The sequence below is a fragment of the Gopherus flavomarginatus genome, chromosome 17, assembly GCF_025201925.1.
Source record: "Gopherus flavomarginatus isolate rGopFla2 chromosome 17, rGopFla2.mat.asm, whole genome shotgun sequence".
Lineage (NCBI taxonomy): Eukaryota > Metazoa > Chordata > Testudines > Testudinidae > Gopherus > Gopherus flavomarginatus.
The window spans coordinates 23789671-23802584 of NC_066633.1; the positions used below are offsets into that span (position 1 = coordinate 23789671).

Sequence of the window (12914 nt, forward strand, 5' to 3'; positions counted from 1 at the left end):
GAGGGTGATGAAACACTGGAATGGGTTCCCTAGGGAGGTGGTGGAATCTCCTTCCTTAGAGGTTTTTAAGGTCAGGCTTGACAAAGCCCTGGCTGGGATTATTTAGCTGGGGATTGGTCCTACTTTGAGCAGGGGGTTGCACTAGATGACCTCCTGAGGTCCCTTCCAACCCTGAGATTCTATGATTCTATATGGTGCCAGGGAGTTGACAAGCCCAATCCATTTCCAATTACGGTTAATGGAAGGGAGCCCAAGGGAGCTGAAGAGAGTGGGAGTTGCAGGAAAAGCAGCTAGCAGGAGAGTGCAGGAAGGTGGAAGGTAAAATAGGCCAGTATTTCCACTAGCAACTCTTCTGGGTGCTCAGCATAGAAAAGACAGCAGTTGAAATTCCCTGGCCAGCATGTAAAGAACTCCATGGCTGAGTTTGGCCCAAAGTTTTTGGCCTTATAGGCCACTTCGGCTTTTAAAATGTATTTTTCTGACTGACTTATCCCAATGTACCCTCATCAACTGTGCCTCTCAGAGAGGAGCTAGTGGGGACAAAGCAAAGGTTATGGCTGATAACTAGAAGCCAGGATAAGGAAACTGAACTGTTATAGACAGAGGCACGAAGGGGTATGTGAAAGATGTGCCTGAGTAGGGTGAGCAGACACAAATCTGAAAAGTCAGGACACGGGGTGGGGGGTACTAGGAGCCTATATAAGAAAAAGACCCAAGAATCTGGATTGTCCCTATAAAATCGGGACATCTGGTCACCCTATGCCTGAGGCCATGGAGGGAGCTCAGGATTGGATTAGAGCTGACCCTATGATCAGCACACAAGGCCAGTGGTTTTCCAACCTGTGATCCCTGGAGCCCTTGGGGTCCACAGACTATGTCTAAGATTTCCAAAGGGATCTGCACCTCCATTTGAAATGTTTTAGGGGTCTTCAGGTGGAAAAAGATTGAAAAGCACGGTACTGGCCCACAGCTATACACTCACATTACATTTCTGGCTGGCACTGGGTAGTGACCATGGCAGTGTCCATGCGAGACAGTTCAGATTTGCTCACACTCTAGGCACGTGTCCTCACTCCATAAGGGATAGCAGTGCATTTACCTTTTGCATTCTGCATGGTCTGTAAGATGTGAAGTAGGCTGGTAGTTGGATTTGGGCATGTTTCTAAGAGCCTTGATTACAGTGTGGGCTCAGGGTGCTCAGTGTGCCTCCATTTCCCTCGCGGTAATGGGGAAAATGCCCCTTGCGCCGCACAGGGGGATTGTTGAGCAGCTCAGCTTGCGAAGCACGCAGTATTAGTCAGGTGTGTCAGGTTTGGTACAGATTCTACCCAGTGCTTACGCTCTGGGCCGAGCTCTCTGGCTGTCTCCCACAAACAGAAGCATGTAAGACCAAAGGCAGAAGCCAGTTCTGCAAGTGCTGTGCACCTGCCACTCTCTGTGAAGCCAATGGGCGTGCTGTGCTGGAGAGGCTTCTGGCCTAGTCCCATTGATACGTCTGCTCTAGTGACAGTGGCTCTCAGGGGTTTGGATTTGTTAACATTTCAAAATAAAGCTGGGACGCAGGTCAGAGTCATAGAGTTGAAGGCCAGAAGGGACCACCAGCGGCCCCCGGATGTCACATGCCACCGCCCTCTCCTGCACACTAAGCCAGCACTTTGGATTCTTTACTATTTTGCCCCTAGAAGGCTGGAGCTGGAGAAGGCTCTGTCCTGGAACGCCTAAGCTAGGCCTCACCAAACCCAGCCTCGGCCCCTTTGCTATTGCTAGGGGGAGCAGAGGGGGCGTCTAGTGGCAGTTTCCTCAAGAGCAGAGCAGCGCCTGAGCCTGGCCACTGCTGCTTCCCAGGCGCTCACAGTCTGCGAGCACTAGCCCCACCAACTCGGCCTGCTGCGCAGAGCCTCATGCAATACAAATGCATTGAGACAAAATGTTATGACTGATGGTTTTGGAAGGATCTTTCCTGATAAAAACAGAGGGATTATTAATGTGCTGCTCTTCCACCCGAGCCATACACAAGGGCTGTAAGCTGCAAGCAACCTGTGTGTAAACGGCAGACAGCAGCTGCAACTGCATGCCCTGCTCACCTGCCGCTCCTGAGGCTGTTCCAGGCTGCAGTTTCCTAGTGACCTGACCCTTTGCTGGCTAAACTCCTGGTGGCTTCAATGGAAGCAGGACTGGGCCCTAGCAGTTTGTAGATGACTCCACACACACCCAGCGGGAATTACCTGTGGCATTTTTCTATGCTACTCTTCAGCATAGCTCAGTTTCCCAATAGCTCAAGAGCCAACACCCACGCAGGAGCCATTGCAAGAACAAGCCGCATTAAGGTAGGAAGCTCTGGAGGAAATTAATTACCTGTGGACACAGCTATTTTTCCTCCTCTAAGGGTTGTGAGGTTTGTAATTAGACATTTTCAGTGCCAGCAAAATTATCATGAAAAATGCTCCAAAAGCAAAGGCCTGGTCCTGACTCAGCCAAACCTGCAATTGTCTTCCCTGTGATCGCTGCCTGAGCAAAGCTCCACGAGTGGACAACGAACACAGAATGGGATCCTGCCTCCATGTGCTGGGCCTTTGCTGCTCTCTCCACTCCTCCTGTCCAGGGAAGATGCTTCCAAGTGTGGGCCCAACCTCACACCATCACAACCTACAGGAGCCCACTGGGAGCAAAGCAGTGGAGTTAAGGGACTGACCCATTTTCAGGGGTTCACAAGTGTTTGCTCTAGGCTGATGCCTGGGCTGCAAGTAGTTTTATGCAGCTTTCAAAATAAAAATCATTTGCTTGTTGTAGTCAAGGGATTGGCAGCATTCTAGAGGGAGCTGGGGAGTTTCTGCCCCTTCCTGGCATTTAACTGAAATATGTTTCTAAATAAAACGTACAGGGTCTTACTTCATAATGCATATCAGTCGGTGCTGGTATCACACCAGTACTACACCCAGGCTGGTAGCACACAGATGTGACCCAGACAATGCTGAACGTTTCCCAGCGCAGCTGGGCAGTCAGCTTGCTAGGGTTACATATGCTTGTATTGGCAAACCACGCTCAGGGCTCTGGTAACGTGCTCTCTCACCAGCCTATGTGCGGGGTCCAAAGTTGTTAGCCTGGGGCTCGATCCGGCATCCATTGAAGCCAACAGCACAACTCCCATGGATATCATAGGTGCAGGATTGTGCATTTATAGAAAGATGGGGCAACCCCAAACCTGGAGCTAATCTCCACCAGCCCTTGGGAATGTTCAGCGTAGGGTCCTATGCTTTGCATGATGTATGGCCCGGTCCTGCTCCCATTGAAATCAACAGCAAAACATCCACTGACTTACAAGCTCGGGCCCACAGTTCCAGTAACAAGAGCCTTTATCGGGACGGGTACATGAACAGATCTTGCCACAGCGCAGAGGAGCCTCCTGCAGAATACTAACACCAAGAAGGCCAGAAGGGCAGGGCAGCTACAGAGGTAGCTTACACCTCTCACACATTGCCACAGAGCTTGGGGTTTTCCATTTAACTTTATTTTCAGCACATTAAACCCAAAACACTCTACTCAGGAAGTGACTTCAATAGCTAAACCCAGCAACTTAAAGCACCCTCATCAGCTTGTGTGGCTCAGGGACAATGGGATTTACGAAATAGCGTGCTGAGTGTTTGATGGGGAATATCTACAAGCCCATTAGCCTGATCCAAGAGGTGCTCCCATAGACTTCACAGGGGAGCGAAGGATGCCCAGCACCTCACAGGATCAGAACCTAGATACTGGGACTGAACTATGACACTGCCTCGCAACCCGCTGAATGACACCTCTGGGGTTTGTCTGATGCAAGAAGGTGGCTATATTTATTTTTCTAGATAAATGAATAGAGACAGCAGTTTAATAATTTAGACATGGGATTTAAAATGTAACGGTATTGAAGCCATGGCTAGAGGAAGACAGTATTTGCTCATCATCCTTATCTAAACCAGCATATTCAAGGAATAATTAGCACAAAGGAAAATGCTACATGTGATTAATGAGAGAGAGAGAGAGAAACTAACTAATTCACTGTCAGAAAATGTGAGTACAACCCTGTAGCTTTTACAAGCCTGAGATTTATTCCACTCTCTGTTGCTTGGAAACACTTCACAAATCTTTATTTCCTCCAGAGTTCAACAGATTTGTTGGCTTTCCATGTTCTGGGTTTTCAAACACATCCAAGGGCCCTTGGATGAAAGGCAGTGTACAACACAAGCTTCTGATCAATATTTTTAACACTGGACAGGAGCAATCCCTTTGCAATGTAGCGAACTGCTTTCTTGTCCCAGGCACGTGAGGAGTTGTCACTACCAAGCCTGTAACTTCACTGATGTACGTGTGGGAAAGAACAAACCAAAAAGCCACTTTTTTTTTTTATAAAAAGATCAATGAAAAATTTATTTATAAATTTCTCACTCTGGGGCTACAAGTCTATATCATACACTCAGGAATATGCTGTACTGTACAGACTTTATCCAGTTAGAAATGATCATATAGTGACCCACATACAGCTTCAATATAAGCCTAAAAATTCTTAACATTAATTAACATAATTAAAAAAGGTATTCGCATCTAGAGAAAAATCTACAGAAAAACTCCTTTCTGGAGCAATCTGTGCATCAGCTTCAATGTCTGCTTATTTCACTGACATTAGCAATATATTCTTCTTACAAAAATAATAACAACAAAGATGACTGCCAAAAGGTGACCAGTCATGCACAAAAGAGCCTCCCCCCAACCTGTCTTTTTTCTTGTACTCCCCATTTTGGCATGAAGGGTCAGCAGCACTATGAGCCAAACAAGAGAGGGGGAAAAACCTCATTTAAATTTGAATAAATCAGCATCCCTTTTATTTCTCAGGATAACAAAATATATATATATATATGGGGTTTGTGGGGTTGCATAGAAAATTGAAACTATAGGGACTAGGAAAGGCAGCAGCTTTTCAGTAAAATAGTTTTTTTTTAAAGTGATGTAAAAATACATCAACGCACAATTTCAGAGCAAACCCCCTTCCCCAATGTACAATTTTCAAATTCTAATCATGCCTAAAGCTCCAAGAAGCTGAAGAGGAACAACACTTTTCTTAAACTCACTTAGCAATTCCCACAAGAGATTCACAGTCTTAATAGGTATTTTATAAAAATATAAATATGGGTTACATTATGTTGTCTTTACAACACTGGACAGAACTCCCTTTAGAATTGAGTTTATAACCAAGATTTCTTTAAAAAAAACCAATCTAGAACTTGGCTTTAAAATACACTATTTTTTTAATATTATGTCATAAATGTTATGACATATTATTGTGGCAAATCCATTTATTTAAAAAAAATGTGCAACCATCTGGTAACTATAGTAAAACCTCATCAGAAAAGATATTGTTCCCCCCTATAACAGAGAAGCACCAACAAAAGTGCTTAACACCATCTTCAATGCTCACAGAGAAAGTTTGCAAACTAAGAAGTTCCTTGTAAATTACAGCATTAACAATAGACACTTTCAAAGGACTTTTTTTTTTAATCTGGAGCTTTTTAATCATATAAATTGTTTAAGAGAGAAAAAACTGCAGGTGAAACCATCATAGACAAAGCAGAATATTCAGTGCAATGAAAAACAAAACAAAACAAAAAAACCATGGCAGACTCAAGTTTAGTTTTAAGATTAGAAAAAATGCATATTTTCCAAACCGTACTTTTGAAATACTCACAGATAGCTTCAAACAAAACCAGGCACACAAACATCACCCACAAATATATACATATATGATAAATAGTTATAACACAACAACAAAAAAGTAGATAACTATTTTTTTAACTGTAAGGGTTTGGATAAGGGGAATAAGAGAGGATAGTGAGGAGATGGCAGTGATAAGGGTTTTTAGTGCAGACAAACATAGAGGGATAAAAGACCAACAGTGGAAAGGAGACTTCTGAAATTTTCTGCATTTTTAAAAATGGATGATGTTGTGCCATGGCAACAAAAAGCAGCATTGCAATTATATGTGCAGTCACTTCCAAATGCAGTTTAAGATGGGTTCCTCTTCTTCCTCCCTTTCATTTATACAAAGTCAGATGGAATCATTCTGCACTGAGAAGTGTTAGCCAAGTTTCACCAAAAAAAAATTAAAAAAAAAAAAATAATCCCAAACTATTTCTCAGTAGTTATCGAGTTTGTTCTTGAAACTTTCCTCCTAGACTGCATGGGGCGCTCACACTCTTTTTCTGTGCAAAAGCAATTCCTCTGCCTCTAGCGTTTATTTCATTTCACTTCTATTTCATTGTTTTCAATCCATGATGTCCTCATCCCACCAGTATTACACTTTAAAAAGAAAAATATAAAATGATCAAAAGTCTTTCCTGTGATTTTGGCAGGCCTAGGCCTAGGCTGGATCATACACTCCAAAGGAAATTTTAAAAAAGGAGAGAGACCAGGTGGGGGGAATAGTGTGTCACATTCCAACCCAGAGCCTCAAAAATCAAAGACCAGTTACTGTGTAAAAAACAATGGGAGGAGACTGCAAAAGAGACACTCTTACACTCTGCTACAGGGAAATACAGGTCAGCGTAGCCACCCACCCCACTCATGACAGACAGAACCTTTGCTCATGATACAGTTCAGAACTTGCATTTAAAAAACAAAAAAAGCACCGATTGGTTTTAAACAAATTACATTTTGATCTGTTAAAAAAATGCTGAAATGACGTCACTTCTGAGCCAGAATACCTTAAAATCGGGGACAGCTTCCAAGGACGGACAAGCCACCAAATTTTTTTTTTGGGGGGGAGGTTCAGGGAGGGGGAAATGTGAGCGCATTTTAAAGCATCTGACCAGATCTCTGACTGAAACCGTGAATACTGTGAGCGCAGCCGAGGTAGATGGCAGAAAAAAAAAAAAAAGAAAAATTACAGTAGGAGAAAAAACCCTTGAAAGACAAAACTCCTTTGAAAGCAGTTAAATGGTTTTTCAGTAAAATCTTTGTGGGCCCCCAGATTTCTTTGCAAAAAACATGGAGTCCAAGCAGCTTTGTCATTTAAACAAAAATAAACAACCAACCCAACCCCCACCTCTGCCCTGGGTCCGGCGATGCGGCTGATTGCCCGCCCCGAGTCGGCGTGTCTGGCAGCCGGGGCCCCAGGCGGGTCAGTCACTGCACCCTGCACCGAGGAGCGGCCGGCCAACCTCACCTGGGCAGGGGCCGCCCGCAGCTCGTGCCAGCGGACTCGATCTAGGAAGGCACCTTTGTCCCGGGCGAGGCAGCCGGGGGTGAGGAAGGGCCCAGCCCGCCCCTCGGAGAGGTCCCCCCATCTCTCGGAGGGCCGGGTCCTGCCCCCCGCCTCACCCGCAGCAGCCCAGGGCGGCCCCTGCGGAAGACCGAGGCTGGAGTCCGCAGGGCGCCCAGCGTGGGGCAGGGGGCAGGACGCAGCCCCGGGCGGGGAGCCGTGTGCGTGCGCCCCGGGGCATTATCCGCTCCCCGAGCGAGCGGAGCAGCCACGGCCCCTGTCCCCGCCAGCCCAGCCTGGAGCAAGGAGCAGCGTCACCGGCTGCCCGCCGAGTACTTGGCCTTGGTGATCAGGTAGAGCACGATGTCCTGGTGGCCCCCGAAGGCGGCGATGTGCAGCGCGCTCCAGCCGTCGCGGTTGGCCAGGCGGATGTCCGCGCCGAACTTGACGAGCAGCTTGACGAGCTCCAGGTTGCCGTCGATGACGGACTGGTGCAGGGCCGTCTGCCCCTCGGGCCCGAACGAGTTCACGTTGAATTCGCAGTTCGTCATGTTCTGCAGCAGCGACTGCAGCTCCTTGGTGTTGCCCTTGCGCACCGCCTCCTGGAAGATGCGCTGGCTCTGCGGGGCCGAGCAGGTGGACAGCTCCGTCTGGCTCATGGCCGCGGCCGGGCCGCTGGATCCGGGCGCAGCGGTGCCGGGTGGGCGCAGGTGTCCGTGCCCCGCTCCGCCTCACCCAGCTCGGCACGGGCGCTCCGCGAGCCCGAAGCGAGGGGCGGGGGCTCGGCGCGCAAGCGGGGCACCCTGCGGCTGAGAGCGCGGCCTCCGGACAAGTCCCTGGGCGCGGATGCTCATGGAAGCCAGCGAAGATCCGAGCGTGGCGGCGGCGGCGGGGGGCCGGGGCGCGGGGCAGCTCGGATCAGGCCCGGCTAAGAGACCCCCTGGGCACCGAGCTCCCCTGCGGCACAGCTGCGCGCCCCCCCGCGCCCCCTGCCGAGCGCGGCCCAGCAGCTTCCGTGCGGCTCCCAGGGTGCGTGAGGCTGGCGGCCGGCAAGCGCCCTGCTGCTGCCGCCGCTGCTGCTATCCGCCTCGGCTGCGCATCCAGCCGGAGCCCGGCTTGCCTGGTTCCCGGGGCTCGGAGTCTCTGGTGCTGTGCCCGGAGCCAGGGGGAAGCTGCTGTGCTTATCCCAGAGAGGGGCTCTTGTCTTGCAGCAGATCCCCCCCCGCGGTCCTTAGTGCTCCCTCAGGGCGAACCCCCTCCCCTCAGCCACTTCCCTGGGCGTCTTTAGAGGGCAGGAGACCCTGGGCAGCTCCTTTTAGGCAGCCTTTTATTTGCATAACAATAGCACGTCTGTGACGCTTCCCCGTATCCACAGGGGCGGGGAAGAAAGCCGGTGATTGGATTTCACCCAACGGGGAAGGGGGGGACAGGGGATGGGACATTGATACATTACAGAGGGAGGAGCTACGCTGGGGGGAGGGGCGGTGATCGATGGAATGTTGATACATTAAAAAGAACAACAACAACAACCGCCCCCCGTAAGTGGCCCCGGTGGGGAGCTGAGCGGGGAGAGCAGGCGCTGGGGTGAGCGCACTGTGCAGCGCTCTTGTCCGCACGTTGCCATGACCAGTTCGGAACAGCCGGAGATGCTGTTTGGGACAGAAACACAGCACTTGGCGTTCCTGGGTTCTGGCGATTTTCCTTTGGTGAGGGTGGAATGTAAAGCGTGTTAAGCGCCACAGACCATCACGTGCAGAGTGCACTCCTATTTTGCCTCCTGGTCTACGCGCCGGGCTTTCCTTCTAGTGCCCCCCAATGCAAAAGATCCGTGGCCTATGTACTTGAAAATACTCAATTCAGCTCGCTCGATCTGAAATAAAGGTGGAAAGAATTCAAACCACGTAGGATTAGTGCGCTCGCTAAAGGTAGGGGTCGCTAGTGGACAGAAATGGAAACCAGAAGGCTCTGAATTTCTGCGCTTCTCAAGGAAACAGCCTACAAAGGGGGAAATGGATAAGCAACGTGACCCGGTGTCGGTTACTTACAGTGTGAAGAGGCAAAAACTCGGACCAGGGTCCTGAACTGCTTTTCTGCCTTAGTAAAACATCAAGGAGAGTTGTAATAATTCTCCCCACACACCTAGCACACCTTTTGCTAAATAAATATCAAGCAGATTTGAAAGTGACGCACAACATCAATTATAAACAGGTCTACAGTTTTTAACATACAAGAATGAGGAAAGGGGCATTTATTTAGAAGATAAGACGGTCTCTTCTTTTCACTCCTCTGTTGATCACTGCAGGAAATGGGTTCCTTTTAACCACAGACTTGTACAGTATTTTATCGGGGGGCTGGGGGGGAGGGCTGCTGTTTGTTGCTGTTAATTATTCAAACCTTAGTCTTTTCTGAAAAGGAAGGATGCCTTGAGTTCCAGTCAGATGCAGATGGCGGACTTAAATACAACTAAGGAATTGCTGCCAATTTACTACTAACCTATTATTTCCCAGTCCTCTAAAACCAACAATCTGGTGAAGGCTGAAGATTGGTCATTAAGGAGACTACAAGTAAGGAAACGCTTAGCCCCAGAAAAGCCAGGATAGGCTGTTGCACAAGATCCAGTAGAATCCTGTGATTACTCTGGTTTCTTTGGAGCACACCCAAATCAATGTGAGATCTCTGATCATATTAATAAAAGCAAAAATGCCTTAAGAATATGGGTGCTGAAGAGACGCTGAGAGTGGAGAAACAGGAGATTTTGCAACTAATTTGAAGAGGACTCACCAAGATAGTAAAAACATGACAAAGCCGTATCCTCGGTTCCTTCTGACAGAGCTAGCTATCAGTATGTTAAGTGCTTTTAAAAGCCTCACTCCTGCTCTACAAATAAAAGGTATCACTTCTCCTTATATCATGTAATGGCAATTTTGAGATGTACCTTTGTCTTAAACATGGGTGGAGTTCTGCACTCAGTTAGCCTGCTATGTGACTGACATAAGTGCCTGATCCTGGGAAGTGCCAAGCACCCAAACTCCAGCAGGAACGGCACCAGGGTTTTTGGCGCTCTAGGCGGGGGTCCTTCCGAGCTCCCAGTCGTTGGCGGCAATTCTGCGGCGGGGGGGGGTGTCCTTCCGCGCTCCCGGTCTTCGGGGCACTTCGGCAGCGGGTCCCGGAGTGAGTGAAGGACCCGCCGCAGAATTGCCGATGACGACCCAGAGCACAGAAGGACCCCCCGCCGTCGAATTGTCGCCGAGGGCGGCAAAATGCCCTCCCAAATCCTGGTGCCCTAGGCGACCGCCTAGGTCATCTAAATGGAAGCACCGGCCCTGAACTCCAGGGTAAAATTTGTAGGAATACTGCATTGTACTCCCTGTATAGCTGAGAGCAGAATCTAGCCCCATATTTTTAAATTAATGACTGTGCCTTTTCTAATACATTTTTCAGCAGCAACCTCCAGCCATCAGGTTTCCTCTTAGTTTTTTATAGGTTTTTTTTTTTTACAGTTTATGGCTTGTCCTGTGGTTGCTGGAAATTAAAAAGAAATAATTCTTGATAGTTTACAGAACAAGATACACATCCTTGCATCATATGGCATGTTACAACTTGTGTCCCCTTTGCAATAGTCCTGCTGGCATTCAGATTTGTGAGGGAATTCTCTCAGCTTCCAGTGTGGGGATGCAGTCAGTGAAAGGGGAAGAAAATTTATGATTGCATAAATATCTAAGCAGACTGCAAGCATGACTCCTCATACAGACGCCTCCTCCAAACAACAGCATCAGCAACGCCAAGACCTGGAGAAAAGACATTTGGCCATGTACAGACTGTTAGCCATGTCCATCAGTGCTTTATAGCCAGGTGGATAACATGGCCTAACAGCCTGAGCCAATGCTAGTTAATATACAGATTCAGCAAACAAAAACCTGAAAATCAGATAGGGTTTCTGAGCAACATTACACTACAGACATAGCTAACAGCAAATGCAATGAGGGAAGCACAGGCCAGGCCTGCTTTGGAGCTGTATTTGGAGCTCAAGTGAAACTACTTGAGGGCATTTTATACGGAGCTTTCAATGGCTGAAATGTTGCTGTAGAGGATTTTCATTAGGGCTCTCAATCACGCAATTAACTCAAAAAAATTAATCGCGATTAATTGCAGTTTAATCACACTGTTAAACAATAGAATACCAATTGAAATTTATTAAATATTGTGGATGTTTTTCTACATTTTCATGTACACCTCCACCCCGATATAACGCAACCCGACATAACATGAATTTGGAAATAACACAGTAAAGCAGTGCTCGAGGCGGGGGCAAGGCTGCGCACTCCGGCGGATCAAAGGAAGTTCGATATAATGGAGTTTCACCTATAATGCAGTAAGATTTTTTGGCTCCCAAGGACAGCGTTATATCGGGGTAGAGGTGTATATTGTACTCTGTGTTGTAATTGAAATCAAAGTATATATTATTTTTTATTACAAATATTTGCATTATAAAAATGATAAACAAAAGAAATAGTATTTTTCAATTCTCATACAAGTACTGTTGTGCAATCTCTTTGTCATGAAAGTGCAACTTACAAATGTAGATTTTTTTTGTTACATAACTGCACTAAAAAACAAAACAATGTAAAACTTCAGCGCCTACAAGTCCACTCAGTCCTACTTCTTGTTCAGCCACTCACTAATACTAACAAGTTTGTTTACATTTACAGGAGATAATGCTGCCCACTTCTTATTTACAGTGTCATCAGAGAGTGAGAACAGGCATTTGCATGGCACTTATGTAGCTGGCATTGCAAGGTATTTATGTGCCAGATATGTTAAACATTCATATGCCCCTTCATGCTTCGGCCACCATTCCAGAGGACATGCTTTAATGCTGATTACACTAATTAAAAAAAAAAGCCTTAATTAAATTTGTGACTGAACTCCTTGTGGGAGAATTGTATGTCCCCTGCTCTGTTTTACCCACATTCTGCCACATACTTCATGTTCTAGCAGTCTCGGATGATGACCCAGCACATGTTGTTCATTTTAAGAACACTTTCACTGCAGATTTGACAAAACACAAAGAAGGTACCAATGTGAGATTTCTAAAGATAGCTACAGCACTCGATCCAAGATTTCAGAATCTGAAGTGCCTTCCAAAATCTGAGAGGGACGAGGTGTAGAGCAACCATCTGCTGGTGGCATCTGACTCAGATAATGAAAATGAATGTGCATTGGTGCGTACTGCTTTGGATCGTTATTGAGCAGAACCCATCATCAGCATGGCATGTCCCTGGAATGGTGGTTGAAGCATGAAGAGACACATGAATCCTTAGTGTATCTGGCATGTAAATACCTTGCGATGCTGGCTAAAACATGGCCAGGAGTACACCTGTTCTCACTTTCAGATGACATTGTAAACAAGAAGTGGGCAGCAGTATCTCCTGCAAATGTAAGCAAACTTGTTTGTTTGAGCAATTGTCTGAAGAAGAAGTAGGACTGAGTGGACTTGCAGGCTCTAAAATTTTACATTGTTTATTTTTGAATGCAGCTTTTTGTACAAAATTCTACATTTGTACGTTCAAATTTAATGATAAACAGATTGTGCTACAGTACTTGTATTAGGTGAATTGAAAAATACTACCAGTACTTCTTTTGTTTTTTTACAGTGCAAATACTTATAATAAAAAATAAATATAAA

The 12914-nt window shown here is 46.9% G+C and overlaps 1 protein-coding gene across 1 annotated transcript; it reads right to left on the bottom strand.

Annotated features, from left to right (window-relative positions):
• Nucleotides 1–4179: 4179 nt before the first annotated feature.
• Nucleotides 4180–8021, bottom strand: NRARP (NOTCH regulated ankyrin repeat protein). The gene is made up of 2 exons (XM_050926592.1): nucleotides 7193–8021; nucleotides 4180–6327 (listed from the first exon to the last, which is right to left on the bottom strand). Exon 1 carries the CDS (start codon nucleotides 7885–7887, stop codon nucleotides 7543–7545), a length of 345 nt encoding a protein of 114 aa, XP_050782549.1. The 5' UTR covers nucleotides 7888–8021; the 3' UTR covers nucleotides 4180–6327; nucleotides 7193–7542.
• Between the last annotated feature and the right edge of the window lie 4893 nt (nucleotides 8022–12914).